This window comes from Apostichopus japonicus, chromosome 20 (genome assembly GCF_037975245.1).
Source record: "Apostichopus japonicus isolate 1M-3 chromosome 20, ASM3797524v1, whole genome shotgun sequence".
Lineage (NCBI taxonomy): Eukaryota > Metazoa > Echinodermata > Holothuroidea > Aspidochirotida > Stichopodidae > Apostichopus > Apostichopus japonicus.
Genome location: NC_092580.1, coordinates 26536838 through 26559572, shown reverse-complemented (window position 1 = coordinate 26559572; position 22735 = coordinate 26536838). Strand labels below are relative to the sequence as shown.

At 36.2% G+C, this 22735-nt stretch overlaps 1 protein-coding gene across 2 annotated transcripts; it reads left to right on the top strand.

The window, feature by feature from the left end:
* The first annotated feature begins 1514 nt into the window (after positions 1 to 1514).
* On the top strand, positions 1515 to 19670 carry LOC139961534 (uncharacterized). Of its 2 annotated transcripts, none has more exons than XM_071960773.1 (6): positions 1515 to 1593; positions 8077 to 8134; positions 12406 to 12561; positions 13225 to 13446; positions 16369 to 16524; positions 17188 to 19670. In XM_071960773.1, the coding sequence occupies exons 2-6, from the start codon at positions 8083 to 8085 to the stop codon at positions 17454 to 17456; spliced, it is 855 nt and encodes a 284-aa protein (XP_071816874.1). In that variant the 5' UTR covers positions 1515 to 1593; positions 8077 to 8082; the 3' UTR covers positions 17457 to 19670. The 2 variants fall into 2 exon arrangements, with proteins under 2 accessions (XP_071816874.1, XP_071816873.1); XM_071960772.1 differs by lacking the exon at positions 1515 to 1593 and adding an exon at positions 3611 to 3657.
* Positions 19671 to 22735: the final 3065 nt, after the last annotated feature.

The window sequence follows — 22735 nt, the reverse complement described above, 5'->3', positions numbered from 1 at the left end:
AATGTTTGAAGAGCATAAAAAAAAGGATGTAGGCGTAAATCATGATCAGGACTTTATATTCACTTCTAAACATTTATGGGTACATATAAATTTCTTGATTCAAAAGGACAAATTAAAAAATATATATGCTACTGTACCCATGGTCAGAACCCCCTTGACCTTGAAGGCATGATGTGTGCCCATTGGTGACATAATGATTTATAAATTCTAAGACACATGTTGTACATAGCGCAAAAATTATAATTGGACATGACATTGAGGGGTAAGCGAATTGGGAGGGTATATGTATCTGTGAAAGTTCTAAAATCTCTACCTCATTACCATAACTCCAAATTCCCTACAATGCTTCTTTCAAAAATAACAAAATCCATAAGGGCCTACAGCTCATGACAACGAAGTAATTGGGGATAATTAAGGAGGACACATATAGTCAATATGTGAATTAATATTGGTCTTAATGAAATATACACTCACCCTGCAAATCAGGTGCAGTATGCACTGCGAATTTTTCCTGTCTTTTTCTCAAGGACAACCCAACTTTTATGGGGTATGCTTCTAACATTCTGACATTTTTGGAGTGTTAGCTCAGTGGTTAATGCCGGTGCCTTTCAATCACAAGGTCCCCGGTTCGAGTCACTCCCAGATTAATGTATGTCGTCCAGTTACAGAGTTGTTGACAATTAACAATTCATAATCATGGACGTTTAATATGAATGTAAGAGACTGACTTCGGTCAGCTTGCGGCTTTGATAAGCCAATGAGGCTTCTTCGCGAGTTCCTGTTTGCAGGGGGATCTAACATACATACATACATACATACATACATTGTCGAGTATACAAGTGACTGCAGTTCCTTTTTTTTCTATCAGTGGTTTTCAACCCTCAAACCCGCAGAAAATCCTTCATAAATTGAACGCTCCAATGTTGAATCTCATCTTAACTAATCTCTTCTTGTTCCATTGTGAATACTTTAAAATAAATATTAGTACAACTCCCACAAAACGGCAAATTTCAGTCAAATATCGCTGTAACGTACGCTAGTCGGGTAGTATTATGTGTACGTGTACATTAGTATCCATGGCAGCGCCTACTGTATATCTTCCGTGACCTTTGACATTGCCCCGCATTCGAGGCGGCGGTGAGATCGCGATAAAGGCTTATTGGATTCGCGCAACTTCGCAATTTGGATGAGAGTAGTTTAACTACTTCCGGTTAAGTTTCTCGTGGCTTACTATTGCGCAATAACGGTTTTTTCGTGAGGAAATATCTCCGACAGTTTGGAGGATACGTAGAATCAATAAACTGAAACTACAATACACAGACTTCTAACATTGTACATGTACGTACTTGTAACATGGAAAAGAAGGCGTACGTGAACTGTATTGTAATGATCACATTCCCTTTTTGGGTATTTTTCTGGTAACTTGGCATTAACTGATTGGACGATATTATGGGCGGAGTCTAATGAGAGTTGTTCAAATGTACTTGCCTAGTAATTGCGCAGCTCAGTTATTCACCCCGCTAACAGACTGTAAGCAGCTATATTCAGTAAAACTTGAGACTGCAGTGCGAGGATTTGCAAAGTAATTTCCAGGTAAGACTGTAATTGATTTTAACATGTATCTATGAATACTAAGGCCCGTAAAATGTCTTTTGTTTATAGTTTTCAATTCTAATTTCCGTTGTTCATTTACTTTAATTTACATTTACAGAAACTCGTTTAGTTTACACACAGCAATACCAGGATATTTCCGAAAGGAAAAGGGTAAATTGAAGTAAGCAATGGAGGGATATACAGTTTGCATGGGATTATTCCCAGTTTGAAAATCGTTTGGGTGACGAAAATATTCAAACTCTAAAGGTAATTTTGAACTACTCGAAAAGTAATGTTTATTAGGTCAAAATTGGCTTAGTTCGATCGATTACGGTACCCTCTTTATGCATATTTTATCCGTTTGGCGAAATTTAGGAGCTCACTCTTAGAAGCTACTTGAAAGTAAAACATTGTTAGAAGGCAGTCCAAGTACAGAAGTTGTAAATTTTCGGAGGGTATGAAGAATTTTTATAACATTGGTAGAATCTGGGTGATGACTTTTACAGTTGACAGATTGCAGTTTAAATGATCTGGAACAAGTACATAATAAACGTCATCTTCTTGCGCAAACTATGCCACTTGTTGGGACTATTGTGAGTGTGTGTTCGTTCTATATAGTGTCAGAGCGATATATCTATGCAATTGAGATTCATGCCGTAGTTATTTTTTTGTAACATACATGCGTCATAACATAATGATTGTGACTTTCAGGTTTTGGACAGTCTTTCAATGACTCAAAATGACCTTTGATCTATTTTTAATAAACATGGACCCAACACGCAAAAATAGAAATGTGTACAGGGCTAACACTCTTTGGACATCATATAAAGCCTTGTAGACAATACACCATGATAGCATATAGCAACCTATAAATCACCAATATATTTACCTCTATGATTATTCAGTTTCTCTCTTACCATATCAATCAAGTTGAAATTTCAAAAGGTCAACAACAAATATGAAATCCGTAATCCCAGAATATGTTTATCAGAGCTATATGACCACAATGATGTTACCAAGCATACACAGAACGCAACTTGAATAGGAGACAGTAAAACAGTATTTGAAACAAAAACAGTGACTAGTCAAGCTAATGAAATCCAATTGTTAAGGGATGTGATTGTATTAAAAAGTGTCAATGTATACTTGCTATGTAGTCCAATCAATTTGATTATATGTTCTAGACACGGTATTTGCAAAGAAGTTCGCACCACTTCCAACATGGTTCAGAGGAATCATTAAAGAAGTCCTGAATCCAGCGATTTTTTCCCTGTTTACACTCTTTGATGCCAGTAGTCTATTAATTTGCTGCTCTCGTTTCGTTCTTAGAAACTTAGAATACATGCGGTGTCATTTATGCATCGATTAATGTTTTAAATTTGTTTTTATGCATTGCAAGGCTTTGGTAATCCTTTTCGAGCTTAAAATATGATGCATTACACTCCAGGTTATAAGCTGCTACTGCAACATTTGTTTGCTTATTTCTTAATGTAGGTTATCAAGCAAAAATGTAAAAAAAAATCCAAATCAGGGTAAAGCAGCTTCATGAATAGTCATTGAGTTATACGCACCCAAATGATCCGCACCCTCGCTAGGAATATCCATGAGAAATGTTCTCCTTTGTGACGCATATATATATCAATGAAGTGTATTCCCTTGTTCAGTGAAATATATTTACAAACGGATATAAACTTACAATTATTTTGCATTTTGTGATAATTGGATAACAAAGAGATGGATGGAAAACTGCAATGACTCATGTAGTGAGTACTGTATCGGCGATGTCGTACACCGTTAAACCAGGGAGTTGTTCCATAACAACTCCCTGGTTAAACTTACGCGTTGCACGGATTTCAAAGACTTATGCAGGTACTCTTTTTCACACACATCAATGGCATGGCTCCACAGACAGCACGTAACGTTTATATATGGCACATCTTTCATAGAATGGTATGACGTATTTTCGATGTAATATAGCACACACTTCCTTGAAATGGTCATTACATTCCAAGGGATCTCATGTGCAGTTATATACCGTTGACGCCCATGCATATAACGAGTATTGTAAGTACGTAATGTATGTATGAGCTATGTATATATATAAGCTATGAATAGAATATAAGACCGAGTCTAAAATTCTACTCGCCAAACGTTGAAATTACTCGCCATTTTTCTCGCTAATTCTTTGTGCGATATAAGCCTAGGTAGTAAGGCCTAACTTAGTATATCGCCGTATAGAGTTACTGTTAGTTGGTAACAGCAAAAACGATCTCTTGAAATTTCGGTTGTTCAAAAGTGTTTAAAACATCATATGAAAATATAAAACGACGAAGCATTGTAACAACAACTTCCTGTTGTTCATTTCGAGATATGTAATTTTCTTTCGGCAAATTATTATTTTACGTTTGTTCCTTTGAATGTTCAGTTCGTATCATTACACTTAGTAAAATGTCACCGCACCTGAAAAATCTCCGTACATAATGCACACAAAAATAGTGAGCGCTTTTACACAGTTACCTCCCATTGACGTTGATCGTTGAACAACCAGAACGCAAAAAGCATTGAGGTTTCGATGACTTCAATGCACTAGACTTCTGCTTGTTAGTTATTAACCTTTAAAACCTTTAAAAGGGTGACTCAGTTAGCCGAAGCTGATCTTCCCCGAGGCCCTAAAATACAGTCATTATAAAAAGAATAATATTATGAAACAATAAACAGAAAGTAAGAGTATTAAACATACATATATACAACAGTAAATCACAAAACTGTAAAAATGGGTATAGAACATAAAAGCGTAATGAGATGATTAAACGTTTAAAAATAGGTAAAGATTTGGCATGCTTGCATTCAGCTGGCAAACTATTCCATTCTTTGGCAGCTATGAAGGAAAATCTACGTTTATGATATTCCTTTTTACCATCTTTCAGGTATAAGTTACTTTGGGTCGTGGATCTCATATTGTGATTATGAATTTCGTGTGTTAAGTTGAATAACTGGGTTAGATAATTTGGGGAGAGGCCATTCATGGTCTTGTATATCATGATCAATCGTCGTATACGTATTTGCGTATCGACACGGTGCCACTTTAGCATTTTAAATAATTCTGTCGAGCTTTCATATCTTCCCGAGTTCGTAATAATACGCGCTGCTGCTTTTTGCATATGGAACAACTTTTGTAAATCATTTGCTCCACACGTACCCCAGACTATACTACAATAAACTAGAATGGGTCGTACATACCCACTATAGTAGATAATTTTCGTATTCAAATCAATATATGGTTGTATGCGTCTCAGTAAGGCAAGGCGATTTGAGACTGTTTTACAAACGTTGTCAACCTGAATATGCCAGGATAAATTGTTATCAATTGTTACACCTAATAGTTCTTCATATTTGACAGTCTTGAGAATTTTGCCCCCGAGTGTCACAGAAAGACTATTTGCATTGTCAGGTAATGAAGCTAGTCTCTGACCAGATTCCATCAATAATACTTTTGTTTTAGTGGTGTTGATTGCCATTTTATTTCGGTCACACCAGGCACTAACTTTTTCCATGTCTCTTTGCAATTTGTTATTCAAGTCAACGGTAGATGTATCACTGGCATAAAATGTTGTGTCGTCAGCATACATATCCGCTGAACAATATTCCAAAGTGAGATCCATATCATTAATATAAATTAAGAACAGAAGTGGACCAAGAATGCTTCCATGGGGTACACCACATGCAATTCGTCTTGAACTCGATAAAACACCATTTAAGTATGTGCAATGACTTCTATTAACTAAATAGGATTTGAACCAATTAATCGCTTTACTCTATACACCATAAATACGTAGTTTCGTTACCATCATCTCGTGGTTTACCAAATCGAATGCCTTACTGAGGTCTAAGAAAACAGTTCCCAAAATATACCCCTTATCAATAGATTCCATCCACTGATCCACAACCTTCAATAGCGCCGTTTCGCATGAATGCTTTTCCCTGAAACCCGACTGTGCATTACGTAAAAGGTCAAACTTATTCAAATGCTTACTGAGGGCTAGGTGGACATGTTTTTCAATTATTTTTGAGAGAATTGGTAAAATTGAAATCGGTCTGTAGTTCGATAAATCATGGCGGGATTCCGTTTTAAAACTCGGGATAACCTTAGCTTCCTTCCAGTTACATGGAAATACATCAGTATCAATGCTTTGATTTATTATTCGTGTAATACTGGGAGTAATTTCACTTGCACTTATCTTTAATACATGCGCACTTATTTCATCGAGACCGGTCGCTTTGTTAGGCCTATACTAGCTGTAACAGTACCACTATGGCATGATAAACACAGGTCCTCTTCTGTACGTGGCCACCAAAACAATAGGGTTATTGTACTCCACACACCATGAGTTTAAGAGGTATCCACGATTTCCATCGTTATATATCATGTAAAAGATTTCTCAGAGTTTGACCTCTGGTGCCCTTTAGGAGATTGGACTTCACAAGCATTAGGATTCTTGTACTCAATATGGCTAATCTAAATACCATGCAGGAGCGTCGGAGCCGGTACGGCAGGTCCGACGAAGGCCGGACAAATATTGACGTGGGAAAAAAATAGGACTAAGGAAAAAAAAAGGCATTTATATAGTTACAAACGGCGGCTATTATTTTGAGCTTGAAAAGGCAAAATTTAACAATGCTTGTTAGAATGATGCGTTTCATTTGTATCCTGTAATTTTGTTGATGCCCATCTGATGCCCACAGCTCCTAGCTATATTGGCCTGCCTGTAACCAGTTTTCGCCTTTGCGTCCCCTCTCCCCATTCCCCCACCCCAAACTGCACCACGACCTCACAGTCAGTGGTTCAAATAATTACATTTCTGAGAATCAAAGCTAACGATAACTTAATTTTTGGTTCCTTGCTTTGGCAAAAGGAACCTTTATAGCCAGGTTTGTGTGTGTGCGTCTGTGTGTGCGTCTGTGACACTTGCTTTTGTACACTGTAAATCTACAAGGGAAAGTTGGACTAACTCAAACTTGGTATATAGATCCGCCATTGTGTGCCCTATTGTTTTTGGTGCCTGCGAGGTCACCAAAGGTCAGTTAGCGGCACATGGACAGGGTCCGACATGGTTGATATTTTGGGAGTAGTTGTGAATGGGTTAAGTGATCATTTCCAAACATAACGGTGATGTGATCGAATGTCAACAAGGGTCAATTAGGGTGTGCGAAGTTATCAGAGTTCAAGTTTATCATTTAGTAAGTACGGTTAAGATGGACTACAGACTTGTCGTGTTGCTTTTTGAAATCAAAGGTCAAATCTTGAAAAATATGCTCATTTTAGGAGATACGGGGCAAAACAAAAAGAGTTTGTCAGTATTTTAATATATGACAGAGCTCTTTTGTGCTCTATAGAGGAAACCAACTCCCGCTTCAATCGGACACCCAGTTCTCAAGTTATGAGGGGCCAGAGGTTGGATTTGATACCTTATTAGCAATTACATTGTGTGTGTACATTGGAGCACATAACAAATTCAGGACATATTTCACATCATCGATGAGAACATTTTTGATAAAAAACCATCAGGTCATCCAAGGTCAATTCAAGGCTGCTTATGTGCAAAAAACTAGCAACTTATGCTAATTTTTGCAACAACTTCTAGTCACAAAGTCTGACATGGCTGATATATTGGGACAAGTTGTAAAAGTAGTAGGGTCACGTTTTCAAAAATAACCGTTATGTGAACCAAGGTCACAAAAGGTCAATTATGGGTCAAAATGTGTGTTTGTTTATAATAACGTGTAAAACTCCCGCTGACAGGGTCCGACATGGTTGATATTTTGGGAGTAGTTGTGAATGGGGTAAGGGAATTAAAGGGATCGTTTCAAAACATAAAGTTCATGTGATCCAAGGTCAACAAAGGTAAATTATGGATCAAAATGTTTTTTTGTATGTCAACAAAGGTCAATTAGGGGTCAACAACTATTTTTGCGATAACTTGAGAACAAAATGCCCATCAAGGTTGGGAGTTACGGCTAATGTAATCCAATAGTCGACCTGTATTTGGGTGACCTTTGACCTCAGGTTGACCTCTAGTGACCTTATTAGTTTCTTTCAAGTTGATTAATTGAATTTTCGTGGCCATATTCCGATCTAAATTGTCCAAAAGTTGACTCCTCTGCAACTTTTATGTGCGAAGTTATTAGAGATCAAGGTTCGTTTGGTTTTGTTAAAATTCTTAATAAGTACAGTCAGGATGATTCTGTGAGTTCTGTAAAAAAAGCGAACTCATGCTCATATCAGACACCTGGTCCTCAACAGATTCTCAAAAGGACCAACGGTTGATTTGTGATATTTTTGGCAATATTATTGTGTGTGTACATAGGACCACATAACAATGTTAGGACAGTGCTGATCCCTTTAAATATTCCTTACAAGCAAGGAACTATAGTGCCCTTGGGCCCTTGCTCTTCCTTTAATTCTGTTTTTCTTTCTATCACCAGGTGAAAATGACGAATGCACTGTTCCTTTTTGCGACTATCTTTGGTTTTGCCCTTACTGGTGAGTATCAGTTGGTTATAATTTTCTACTGTACGTTAATGGTAGTCAATTCTAATATATTGGCCCCAAATTATAGCATGCTAAATTGCTAGAAGTTTTCAAAAAGTACTTTACTGGAGTTCTTTACTCTCCACACGGTTTCCTGTTGGCCGATACGTAGTTAAATCAAGGTTACCATTACTTACTTTCGGGACATGAAAAACCGTCTTACCTTTATAACTTCCGTGTTGGTTCTATAGTTCAACTTAAAGCGGATACACTTTGTTGGTACCCTCAAATGCAGTGTGAATACTGGCTGATGGATTGTAACTCACTGAGAGAATGGATTGTCCATGCATTCGTTACGTCGAAGCTCGACTACTCAGTGCAATGGTATTCTGTATGGATTGGATTACCAGGCTGTAAAATTGACAGGCTAGAACGCGTACTAAACATCGTCGCACGTCTCGTTACTAGAACCCGGGAGTATCACATTGCCCCTACCATGATCGAACTCCACTGGCTCCCGATACGTGAACGAATCAACTACAAACTTACTTAATTTAATTCGACATACACCAGTTTAAATAGACATATACCGATTTAAATCGGCATACCCAATTTAAATCGATGATATGTAAAATAAATCGGTATGTCAATTTAAATCAACAAATACCAGTTTAAATCAATGATATGTCGAATTAAATAGGTATCAATACATACATACATACAAACACACACACATATATAAATATATATATATATACATATATATATATATATACATATGTGTATACATATATGTATATGTATATATATTTTTAAGAGACGCTTAAAAGAGTCAACCGATGGTGCATTGCGAATTGAAAATGGTAGATTGTTCCAGATGAGGTGCAGCAGAGATGAAGGCTCTTTCTCCATAAAACTTTGTGTTTGGGGTATGGCTGGTGGCAAGAAGACACTTTGTAGACGAGCGAAGTTGGCGTTGAGGATGATACTGAGGAATTAAATTTGTAATGTAACCAGGGGCAAGGGAGCGTTGTGATTTGTACGTTAAGAGGAGGAGCTTATAAATTGACCGATGTTTTACTGGAAGCCAATGGAGTGATTGAAGCACTGGAGACATGTGATCATGACGCGATGAACATGATATTAACCGGGCAGCAGAATTCTGAACAGTTTGAAGTTTTTTCAGTGTAGAGTCAGGAAGGCCAAAATAAAAAGTTACAGTAGTCAAGCCTGGGCATTATCTAGGAACATACAAGTTTCTTAGTTATATCGTTGGTTAAAAACTTCCGTATCCGGCTGATCTTCCGTACGGCATTGTATGATGATTTGCAAACAGCATTGACCTGTTGTTTCATGCTTAAATGGGGATCCAGTACAACTCCTACAACTCCTAGACTATATATATATATATATATACATACACACACACACATATATATATACATATATATATATATATATATATATATATATATATATATATATATATATATATATATATATATATATATACAACTATCATGAAATATCATGAAACTATACCGGCTGCAGTCCGTTTTGGTTACATGCTTTTTACATGAATTTGATAACTTCCTGCAGGATGATCCAGAATGATCATATTATTTTATGTGGTGATATAAATATTCATATTGATATCTCTACTGCCAAATCTTCTTCTCAATTTACTGATATTCTGAACTCATTTGGGCTTATACAGTACGTGAATTCACCTACACACAATCTTGGTCATACATTGGATGTTGTGGTTGCCAGTGAGCATCTTGTTGATCTAAAAACTGTAGACGTTCTGGATAATAGTACGTTGAGCGACCATTTTCCTATTAAGTTTGATGTTTTACGCAGTTGTGATCAGCATCAGTATAAAGATATATTCTTTAGAAACGTGAAGTATGTTGATGCAAAAGCCCTTTCCTGTGATATAAACCGTGAATTTTCCAACTACGAAGCAGTGACAACGAATTTCAAAGATGCAGTTGACATATATAATTCAAAAATCGCTTTGATAACAGATAAACATGCCCCACTAGTGAGCAGAAGAATAAAAGTTGTTAACACGGCACCTTGGTTTGACACTGATTATGTAAATCAGCGGCGTCTTCGCAGGAAAGCAGGAAGGAAATGGCATAACTCTGGTCTAACTGTTGACAAAGACGTCTATCTTCAAGTTAGAAAGGACACTATGACAATGGCTCGTTCAAAGAAAAGGGATTTCTTTAGAATCAAGTTCCAAAATTGTGAGGGGAATTCCAAAGCCCTTTACAAATTTGTGCATAATTTCCTTGATAAAAATCAAACCAAAATCCTTCCACCTACTGTTTCTCTACAAACTCTTACAAATGACTTTAATGAGTATTTTAACGACAAAATAGCACAAATACGGTCTAATTTTCAGGACATTGATAGAGATTCTGAACAGCTTGATACTGCTTTTCGTGGAGTTGTCTTATCTCAGTTTGAACCTACCAGTATTGATGAGTTAAGGTAGATAATTAATGATACTGGAATTAAATGCTCCCCTAGTGACATACTTCCGAGAGATCTCCTACAAAGTAATATTGATTTTCTTCTTCCTTGCATATGTCATCTCGTTAATTTGTCTCTCATCACTGGCAGCATGGTTGGTCTAAAACTTGCAGATATTTCTCCTGTCATCAAAGGGAATGGCTTAGATCATAACAATTTTAAAAATTATAGACCAATCTCCAATCTATCTTTTTGGGGTAAATTGAATGAAAGAGTTGTTCTTAAACGATTGAATACTCACATGCATTCTAATAGCCTCAATATTTCCAGGCAATCTGCTTACAAAAAATACCATAGTTCCGAAACCCTCCTTTTGAGAGTAACTAATGACATATTAGTTGCCAGTGACAGTGGACATGCTACTGTGCTGGTACTCCTTGACTTAAGCTCGGCTTTTGACACCATTGACCATAATGTACTTTTGTCTGTATTATCTAATGAAATTGGTATTACTGGTATTGTCCTAAACTGGTTTAAAAGTTTTATTGTGGGCAGATCTCAAAGAGTTAGAATAGGGGGCTGTACTTCTGATCAGATTACTATTAAGTTTGGTGTGCCACAGGGATCTGTTTTGGGTCCGGTCTTATTTAACATCTATATTCGCTCACTTTACGCTGAAGTTTCTAGAATGGGTTTTAATATTCATGGTTTTGCAGATGATCACCAGGTTTATAAACACTTCGGGCACCATAATCAAGGATCAGCTCTGGTTGACTCTCTGCAATCCTCCTTTGGTTGTATCCAACGTTGGATGCGCAAATATTATTTGCAACTCAACCCTGGCAAGACCCAAATAATTGTATTTGGTCCCCCTCCTATACTAAAACTGTTTCACATCAAGGGTGTTATTCTTAACTCTGTTGATTGTGTACGTTTTGACCAAATTGTTCGTAACCTTGGTGTTCATTTTGACGATACCATGTCTTTTCGGCATCAAATATGCTCACTTAAATCCAGGTGCTTTAAGAATCTTAGAAATATTTCTAAAATGCGGTTTTATCTTACTAAGTCTGAGTTAAGCATTATTGTCCAATCCATGGTTATTTCGCATATTGATTATTGTAACTCACTTTATTTTGGTATCAACCAACATTTATATGATCAACTCCAATCTGTTCAAAATTTTTCTGCAAGATTGATATATGGTAAAAGTAGATATGATCATGTGACTGATCTATTCCATGATCTCCATTGGCTTAAAATCAAGGAGAGGGTGTACTTTAAAATAATTTTGATTGTGTTTAAGTCTGTTAGAGGACTGGGTCCTAAATATATCCATGATATATTGGTAACCTCTGACCGTAGCAGAAATACGTTATTGATAGAGCCTCGAGTTAAATCCCCGTATGGGTATCGCTCGTTTGCCAAGGCTGGACCTAAATTGTGGAATAAGCTTCCTGACAGCCTTAAAGAAATCCAAAATGCTGCTACTTTTAAGAGGCTTTTAAAACACTACCTGTTTGTAAATGGTTCTGATTTCAGCCAGAATCTCGACCAGGTTTAACTTTTGTATCGTTACTTTGAGATTTATTTAGTTGTTTTCCAGCACAGCAGTGCACACAGTTTTCTGTAGTAGTTGTGCTTATAAGCCTTTATTATTATTATATATATACATATGTATATACTATATACCTTTGCTTTGTAGGAATTACAAAGCATGTTGGCTCTCTGTTCTTTTTTACTTGTTTCATTCACTAAACAATAGTAACATATCCTTTGTTCTCTTGTCTCATATTAAGTAAATGGATCGCGATGCTATCAAAGTTACTCAATAGTATGCGGTAGTCATGATTCCATCTATGACGCTGTTTGCGACGCCTTTAATGACACTGCCCAACCACAGTCAGAAGTCACGTGCCCAGGCAAATGTGGTTTGGTGACCGCCTCCTACAGTTGTTAGTATACATTTGATTTCCCTTTACCATTAATCGTAAACCATGCATCCCGTAATAAGCTCCAGAAATAAGCTCTTCATTTAAAGCTGGAGCTCACAAATGTTACACTACAGTGGAAAAGACTTTCTTTTCTTCGTAAGTCTCAATGAAAGCGATGACCATCTTCGACATCCAGCTGTGCACCAACGCGGAGACGGTTGAGGTGGAGAGGGGTTAGTGTGGTCTAGCTCTTAAATAATTATTATTTTTAGTTTATTAATGGTTGACGCATTTGTTAGATCACTTCTCATTTACAGGCGACGAAAGAAGCAAGAGAAATTCGTACCTGCGATATAAGATAGTAAACCCCCCACTCCTACCCCCTCCAATCTTACACAGTTCCTGTTTCAACTAAAGGCAAATCATATTCTCACTGTTAGTCTAATAGAACCACTTAAGCCCGACTTTTAAAGTGCTTCCCACCCCACCCACCACACCACACCAACCCCCTCACGTCTGTGTTCTTATATTTTGGGTCAAGTACCCACTAAACGGAAACGTATGCCCTCCCCCTCCCCCAAGTGAATAATGTATGTTATGGCAATACAAGTCACAATATAGCAAGAAAGAAAATACATTTCGCTTTGCCGATTTTTAATATTAACAATTGCGTTCATCTTTCAGATCAAGGCTCTTTTGAAGTTTACTTCACCTTCGGAACTTGCTCTGCAGGAGCTGACGGGTGCCTGGACGAAGCACAACTGGCCGCCCAAGAACCAGAACTAGAGCAGCAAATTAAAGCTTTAGAAGCCGGTGGTCTTACCGTTAACGACGTTAATGCGTGTACCTGCAGTTGGGATCTCTGTAACAGCGCTTTGAACATCGCTACAAATCCAGTCGTAGTCTGTATGTATATTTATATATATGTGTGTATATATATATAAATATGTATATATGTGTATATATATATATATATATATATATACACACACACACATATATATATATATATATACACACACACACATATATATATATATATATATATATATATATACAACTATCATGAAATATCATGAAACTATACCGGCTGCAGTCCGTTTTGGTTACATGCTTTTTACATGAATTTGATAACTTCCTGCAGGATGATCCAGAATGATCATATTATTTTATGTGGTGATATAAATATTCATATTGATATCTCTACTGCCAAATCTTCTTCTCAATTTACCGATTTTCTGAACTCATTTGGGTTTATACAGTACGTGAATTCACCTACACACAATCTTGGTCATACATTGGATGTTGTGGTTGCCAGTGAGCATCTTGTTGATCTAAAAACTGTAGACGTTCTGGATAATAGTACGTTGAGCGACCATTTTCCTATTAAGTTTGATGTTTTACGCAGTTGTGATCAGCATCAGTATAAAGATATATTCTTTAGAAACGTGAAGTCTGTTGATGCAAAAGCCCTTTCCTGTGATATAAACCGTGAATTTTCCAACTACGAAGCAGTGACAACGAATTTCAAAGATGCAGTTGACATATATAATTCAAAAATCGCTTTGATAACAGATAAACATGCCCCACTAGTGAGCAGAAGAATAAAAGTTGTTAACACGGCACCTTGGTTTGACACTGATTATGTAAATCAGCGGCGTCTTCGCAGGAAAGCAGAAAGGAAATGGCATAACTCTGGTCTAACTGTTGACAAAGACGTCTATCTTCAAGTTAGAAAGGACACTATGACAATGGCTCGTTCAAAGAAAAGGGATTTCTTTAGAATCAAGTTCCAAAATTGTGAGGGGTTTTCCAAAGCCCTTTACAAATTTGTGCATAATTTCCTTGATAAAAATCAAACCAAAATCCTTCCACCTACTGTTTCTCTACAAACTCTTACAAATGACTTTAATGAGTATTTTAACGACAAAATAGCACAAATACGGTCTAATTTTCAGGACATTGATAGAGATTCTGAACAGCTTGATACTGCTTTTCGTGGAGTTGTCTTATCTCAGTTTGAACCTACCAGTATTGATGAGTTAAGGTAGATAATTAATGATACTGGAATTAAATGCTCCCCTAGTGACATACTTCCGAGAGATCTCCTACAAAGTAATATTGATTTTCTTCTTCCTTGCATATGTCATCTCGTTAATTTGTCTCTCATCACTGGCAGCATGGTTGGTCTAAAACTTGCAGATATTTCTCCTGTCATCAAAGGGAATGGCTTAGATCATAACAATTTTAAAAATTATAGACCAATCTCCAATCTATCTTTTTGGGGTAAATTGAATGAAAGAGTTGTTCTTAAACGATTGAATACTCACATGCATTCTAATAGCCTCAATATTTCCAGGCAATCTGCTTACAAAAAATACCATAGTTCCGAAACCCTCCTTTTGAGAGTAACTAATGACATATTAGTTGCCAGTGACAGTGGACATGCTACTGTGCTGGTACTCCTTGACTTAAGCCCGGCTTTTGACACCATTGACCATAATGTACTTTTGTCTGTATTATCTAATGAAATTGGTATTACTGGTATTGTCCTAAACTGGTTTAAAAGTTTTATTGTGGGCAGATCTCAAAGAGTTAGAATAGGGGGCTGTACTTCTGATCAGATTACTATTAAGTTTGGTGTGCCACAGGGATCTGTTTTGGATCCGGTCTTATTTAACATCTATATTCGCTCACTTTACGCTGAAGTTTCTAGAATGGGTTTTAATATTCATGGTTTTGCAGATGATCACCAGGTTTATAAACACTTCAGGCACCATAATCAAGGATCAGCTCTGGTTGACTCTCTGCAATCCTCCTTTGGTTGTATCCAACGTTGGATGCGCAAATATTATTTGCAACTCAACCCTGGCAAGACCCAAATAATTGTATTTGGTCCCCCTCCTATACTAAAACTGTTTCACATCAAGGGTGTTATTCTTAACTCTGTTGATTGTGTACGTTTTGACCAAATTGTTCGTAACCTTGGTGTTCATTTTGACGATACCATGTCTTTTCGGCATCAAATATGTTCACTTAAATCCAGGTGCTTTAAGAATCTTAGAAATATTTCTAAAATGCGGTTTTATCTTACTAAGTCTGAGTTAAGCATTATTGTCCAATCCATGGTTATTTCGCATATTGATTATTGTAACTCACTTTATTTTGGTATCAACCAACATTTATATGATCAACTCCAATCTGTTCAAAATTTTTCTGCAAGATTGATATATGGTAAAAGTAGATATGATCATGTGACTGATCTATTCCATGATCTCCATTGGCTTAAAATCAAGGAGAGGGTGTACTTTAAAATAATTTTGATTGTGTTTAAGTCTGTTAGAGGACTGGGTCCTAAATATATCCATGATATATTGGTAACCTCTGACCGTAGCAGAAATACGTTATTGATAGAGCCTCGAGTTAAATCCCCGTATGGGTATCGCTCGTTTGCCAAGGCTGGACCTAAATTGTGGAATAAGCTTCCTGACAGCCTTAAAGAAATCCAAAATGCTGCTACTTTTAAGAGGCAATTAAAACACTACCTGTTTGTAAATGGTTCTGATTTCAGCCAGAATCTCGACCAGGTTTAACTTTTGTATCGTTACTTTGAGATTTATTTAGTTGTTTTCCAGCACAGCAGTGCACACAGTTTTCTGTAGTAGTTGTGCTTATAAGCCTTTATTATTATTATATATATACATATGTATATACTATATACCTTTGCTTTGTAGGAATTACAAAGCATGTTGGCTCTCTGTTCTTTTTTACTTGTTTCATTCACTAAACAATAGTAACATATCCTTTGTTCTCTTGTCTCATATTAAGTAAATGGATCGCGATGCTATCAAAGTTACTCAATAGTATGCGGTAGTCATGATTCCATCTATGACGCTGTTTGCGACGCCTTTAATGACACTGCCCAACCACAGTCAGAAGTCACGTGCCCAGGCAAATGTGGTTTGGTGACCGCCTCCTACAGTTGTTAGTATACATTTGATTTCCCTTTACCATTAATCGTAAACCATGCATCCCGTAATAAGCTCCAGAAATAAGCTCTTCATTTAAAGCTGGAGCTCACAAATGTTACACTACAGTGGAAAAGACTTTCTTTTCTTCGTAAGTCTCAATGAAAGCGATGACCATCTTCGACATCCAGCTGTGCACCAACGCGGAGACGGTTGAGGTGGAGAGGGGTTAGTGTGGTCTAGCTCTTAAATAATTATTATTTTTAGTTTATTAATGGTTGACGCATTTGTTAGATCACTTCTCATTTACAGGCGACGAAAGAAGCAAGAGAAATTCGTACCTGCGATATAAGATAGTAAACCCCCCACTCCTACCCCCTCCAATCTTACACAGTTCCTGTTTCAACTAAAGGCAAATCATATTCTCACTGTTAGTCTAATAGAACCACTTAAGCCCGACTTTTAAAGTGCTTCCCACCCCACCCACCACACCACACCAACCCCCTCACGTCTGTGTTCTTATATTTTGGGTCAAGTACCCACTAAACGGAAACGTATGCCCTCCCCCTCCCCCAAGTGAATAATGTATGTTATGGCAATACAAGTCACAATATAGCAAGAAAGAAAATACATTTCGCTTTGCCGATTTTTAATATTAACAATTGCGTTCATCTTTCAGATCAAGGCTCTTTCGAAGTTTACTTCACCTTCGGAACTTGCTCTGCAGGAGCTGACGGGTGCCTGGACGAAGCACAACTGGCCGCCCAAGAACCAGAACTAGAGCAGCAAATTAAAGCTTTAGAAGCCGGTGTTCTTACCGTTAACGACGTTTATGCTTGTACTTGCAGTGGGGATCTCTGTAACAGCGCTTTGAACATCGCTACAAATCCAGTCGTTGTCTTTTTCTCGATGATGGTCGTTATCCTACAAGCTTTCTTTCTTAATTAGATTTTTAACTAGTACATATGTCTTCGATATGACTGGCGTAAATACCTTGTATCAGTAGTTCAACTTGTGGTCGTGAACAGAGGCGGTTGGATAACCTTCGGACTGGGTGCGAGGGATGGGGGTGGGTCACAAACGTCTCAGAGCAAAATCCACAAAGTTCATTTCAAAATGTTCCGACATAACAGACCACCTGTGCTGTACATTCTGTACCATAGATTCCAAAATCTCAATAGGGTTTTGTTTCATACCTAAAAGAGCACTTTTTAATTACAATGTCTTTATAATTTATGAGCAATTTATTACAAAGGGTAATTTCACAAACAAAACAAAAGGGCCAATTTTCATTGGTGAAAAGGAGCTGCTCTATTCAGGTAATTTATTTAGGTCCCCTGGAACTGCCCCTCCCTCTTGCACTCCCCCTCTCCCCCGATTCCATCGCCTCTGTTCATGATAACCATTTTATATTCGTACATTAACGATCTTTCTATATACTCTTCTGTCAACTCTTCGACTTTCATACCTGGTCCTTGTTAACATATTATGATCTATTGAGTTATGATGCTACTCCGCAGTGTAACACCCCGACAAAGGTTCAGTAGTATAGACAACCTATTGTATGGACATCATGAGGTTTAGATATAGTCACAATCTTCGATGGGAAAGTGTTGTATGTTGACTTACTATAGATATAGTACTTTCTAACGTAACGCAATTTTCTTATCTTACATTTTAAACTAAACTTTTCTTGCCTAAGAAAACAAACATTTCATTTCATTTTCATGCCCATCAAAATATTATCCATGAATATGCTACGGAACTTTATAGTAATGACCTATTCTCATTACATTTAACTTCAATGGTCCTCCAAAGCAATCAACCCTCCTTGAGACCTGTTTGAATGTCTCCTTTGACGGTTCTTAAAGACAGGAAATAGTTTGTAAGGATCACAATGGTGGAGGGGGGGGGGGCGGACAATTTTAACAAGCTCAAATTGGAAGGCAATATTGTTGAGCTTAAAATAAAGCATTAATTTACTACAGCAATGTCCAAAGATGATCAAACTAGACCGAGAGCACCAATCTAACGAAATTGACAGGTCTACTAAATTGATATTTCGCTCATCCTTTTTAGACAACTGGAAGGTACCACCAACTGGAAACACTATTCACCGGGGGCGTGAATTTGTCGGCATAGAAAAAAAAATAGCCTTTAAACTAGTCAAACTTGTATTCAATGGTAGCAATAAAACATACCTCTTCGAGATTGAATTTGTGGTTGTTAGTATATTCTATTTTGATTTCTTGCCGAAGCCACAAAGAAACAAATCGTCGAACTCTGTCATGGAAACCCTGTCTTCGTTACATCGCAATTTCCACTGCTATTGGTGGGGGCAAAGAGTCATTTGAGGTCACTAGTTGCCACAATAGTAAACCCTTGTAAGAAAACTTACTCACTAAGTACAATCTCATATCTCAATAGTGAGTACCACGAAATGGGTACTAGCTTGTTAGAACTATCTTTTTTTTCTAGGTGAGGGGGAAATGTCACTTGAGTTGTGTGCAGTGTTGAAATGTGCCCGGGGTATTGAGGCTACTTTCTAGAAGGTCATTTGACGTCCAAAGTAGAATAATTGAAAACCTTGAAAAGCAGCTAACTCAACTGTACAGCTCATCTCTCAATTTGAAGTAAAGAAAATACCAAAATTTGCGAATTATATTATTGTTTGTTCCCATGGTGATCACATTGCTTAGAGTTTGCACCTATGGAAAACAGTTCTGGAATAATCCAAAGAAACACAGGGTGAAAAGGTTAATCCTGTTTTAAAATTACAAATCGCTATTTGAATCGGCGTAATGACGATCAACACATCTGGTTGATGCATGCCAAGCTGCCTCTTTTGATTCGGTGGTCTTAGGAACAGTTCAGTCGAGATCACTTTCTCTGTCACATAATTTGCCATTTTGTGGGGAAGTGGCCTGTGATTTTGTCAACGAATGTCCAACGGATTGAATAACCATGTAGTTTATATTCATTAGTTTTTAAAATGGCGGATTGGTGCATGGCAGAATTGATATGTTATAGCTGAATCGATAAAACACGACAGTGTATCTGTCAGCGTGACTCACTATCACATATATATTTTATTCTGTATAGTAAACAACTATTTGCGCAATATTCATCAATGACTGAAATATTGTGTTGGTGTCCACAACAGTGAGCGTAGCAATTATCTCTACAATGATCTTGGAGGCACACTAACAAGTTTAAGGTAGCATGCTCTAAGTATTTCCTCATGGACTGACACATTCAAGTTCAAGTTCAAGTTTATTTGTACCATCATCATCATCATCATCATCATCATTAATTTATATTTTATAACATGATTAATAGTAAATTAATATACTTACATATAATAAATGATATGCAAAAATCAGTATATATATATATATATATATATATATATATATATATATACATACATATGATGGGTAGAGGAGTCAGAATAAGCAAAGCTTTTCGAGTCTGATCCCTTACAAAAAGAAAGGAAAAGAAAGAAAGGAAAAGAAAGAAAGAAAGAAAGAAAGAAAGAAAGAAAGAAAGAAAGAAAGAAAGAAAGAAAGAAAGAAAGAAAGAAAGAAAGAAAGAAAGAAAGAAAGAAAGAAAGAAAGAAAGAAAGAAAGAAAGAAAGAAAGAAAGAAAGAAAGAAAGAAAGAAAGAAAGAAAGAAAGAAAGAAAGAAAGAAAGAAAGAAAGAAAGAAAGAAAGAAAGAAAGAAAGAAAGAAAGAAAGAAAGAAAGAAAGAAAGAAAGAAAGAAAGAAAGAAAGAAAGAAAGAAAGAAAGAAAGAAAGAAAGAAAGAAAGAAAGAAAGAAAGAAAGAAAGAAAGAAAGAAAGAAAGAAAGAAAGAAAGAAAGAAAGAAAGAAAGAAAGTAATTAGCAATGTGCTAATTACAAAAGAATAACAGCAACATTAAAGAATGGTCTTAATATGCATGTAATTATATGTAATATGAAGTCGACATCAATTTTTTCCTCAACCTATTTTTTTATTTATTTATTTATTTATTTATTTATTTATTTATTTATTTATTTGTTTTTCCACAGAAGTACAAAGCGGAGGGAAGTCTTCAATAAAGCTTAAAAGCTTAACAAAGTGGAAGACTCCCTAAAGAAAAAAAAATTAATTAATAAATACAAATTGAATGTTTGTTACATAATGTACAGAAACTGCTGAAGTAAATAACTCATTTACATAATTTAATATGATGATATCAATTCTTTTTTTAAACATTTCTTAAATGAATTCTTTGTAGCCTTAGATTTAACGGTATTGCTTAATGAGTTCCATAACTTAGTTGCACGGTTGCGAAAGCTGCGTGTACCTAATTTCGTATGATAGAAGTTGCAATGAGCATTTTGTCTATTTCGGGTATTATAATTGTATAATTCTACATTAATTGTATAGAAATTATGAAAGCAACCCGGAAGTAGCCCATGCCATGCTTTATACGTAAATACAGCAAGTTGTAGCCTTATAATATCATTTAATTTCAGCAGGTTTTGACCTTTAAACAATGGACTAGTGTGCTGACGAAATGCAGCATGTGTTATGTTACGTATTGCGCCTTTTTGTAGTTTATTGAGACGGTCAAGACAAGTTATGTTAGCACCAGACCAAATAATTTTTAAATTTTTAAAAGTATATAAAGTAATATTCAATTCAGTGAGATTAGATGAGAATGAATTCCAGAGAGTAACACCACTTGAGCGAATCTGGGACTGTCTAAGTCTAGTTCGTGAATATGGAATGTTTAGAGAATGCATAGATCTAGTGTTGTAATGATGCATATTATATCTATAATGAAAATATGAGTTGTAAATAGGAGGAAGATTTCCATTATTAAACTTAAACATAAAAATACCTAGCTGATAATCAAATAAATCAAAAATAGTTAAGACGTTCAGACTCTTAAAAAGAGGACCCGAGTGAGCAATATACGGCGCAATACAAATGTTACCAACTGCACGTTTTTGCAGGTTATATAAATTATGCAACAGTGATTTATTTGCACCTCCCCAAGCAAGTAAATTATAATTCAGGTGTGGAAGTATTAGAGTATTATATAAAGTCAATAATGTATCTTTCGGAAGAACATGTTTTAATCTATCAATAATTCCATTTGCACCGGCAATTTTACTACAGATATATGAAATATGATTTTTCCAGTGAAGGTTACAATCGATAATAGTACCGAGAAACTTAGTAGTTACTGTGGTTAATACAATAGTGCCATCAATATTGATGGGAATATTAGTAGTATCATGTAATTTATTGTCGAATATAAGAATATTAGTTTTTAATAAATTCAGAGACAACTTATTTGCATTAAGCCAGTTAATAATATGAGTAAACTCTTTTTCGGCTTCTAGAATTGCATCAGTTATATTATCCTTCTGAAATAAGATTGAAGTGTCATCAGCAAATAAAACAAAGTTTCCCTTAGTAGAAGAATGAGAAATATTATTAATGTATATAAGAAAAAGAAGTGGGCCTAAAATAGAACCCTGTGGAACACCAACATTACAAATGTACCTTGCAGATGTAACTCCGTTATAATATACATAGTTTATACGATTACTTAGATAACTTTGAAACCAGTTATAGGAAATTCCACGTACTCCATAAGCAAGAAGCTTCTTTAATAAAATAGAATGATCAATGGTATCGAAAGCCTTTGATAAATCAATAAAAATACCAACAGAAGACATCTTTTTATCTAAGCCACATGATATATTATCAATTAAGTCGATAGCTGCAAGATAAGTTGAATAGTTTTTCCGAAAACCATACTGATGTTCATTTAAAATGTTGTGCTTATCAATGAACTTAATCAATCTGTCATACACAAGTCGTTCAACAATTTTGGAAATAGTGGTTAAAAGTGAGACAGGTCTGTAATTAGAAAACAACTTATGATCTCCAGATTTGAAAATAGGAATAAATTTTGCAACTTTTAATTCTGATGGAAATAATCCACTAGAAAACGAACAATTAATAATGTGAGCAAGCGGAGCCGCAATAAAATCATTAATATGCTTATAACATTATTGGTAATTTCATCATGACCTGGACTTTTACCACATTTAAGCTTAATAATATAGCCTTTTACCTCCTCAGTGCAGGTTGGAAGCATCATAAACGACTGCTTTATATCTTTAGTAATGCCATGCAAGGGATTACTGTGACTTAAAGGAATCTTATCAGTCAAAGTGTTTGCAA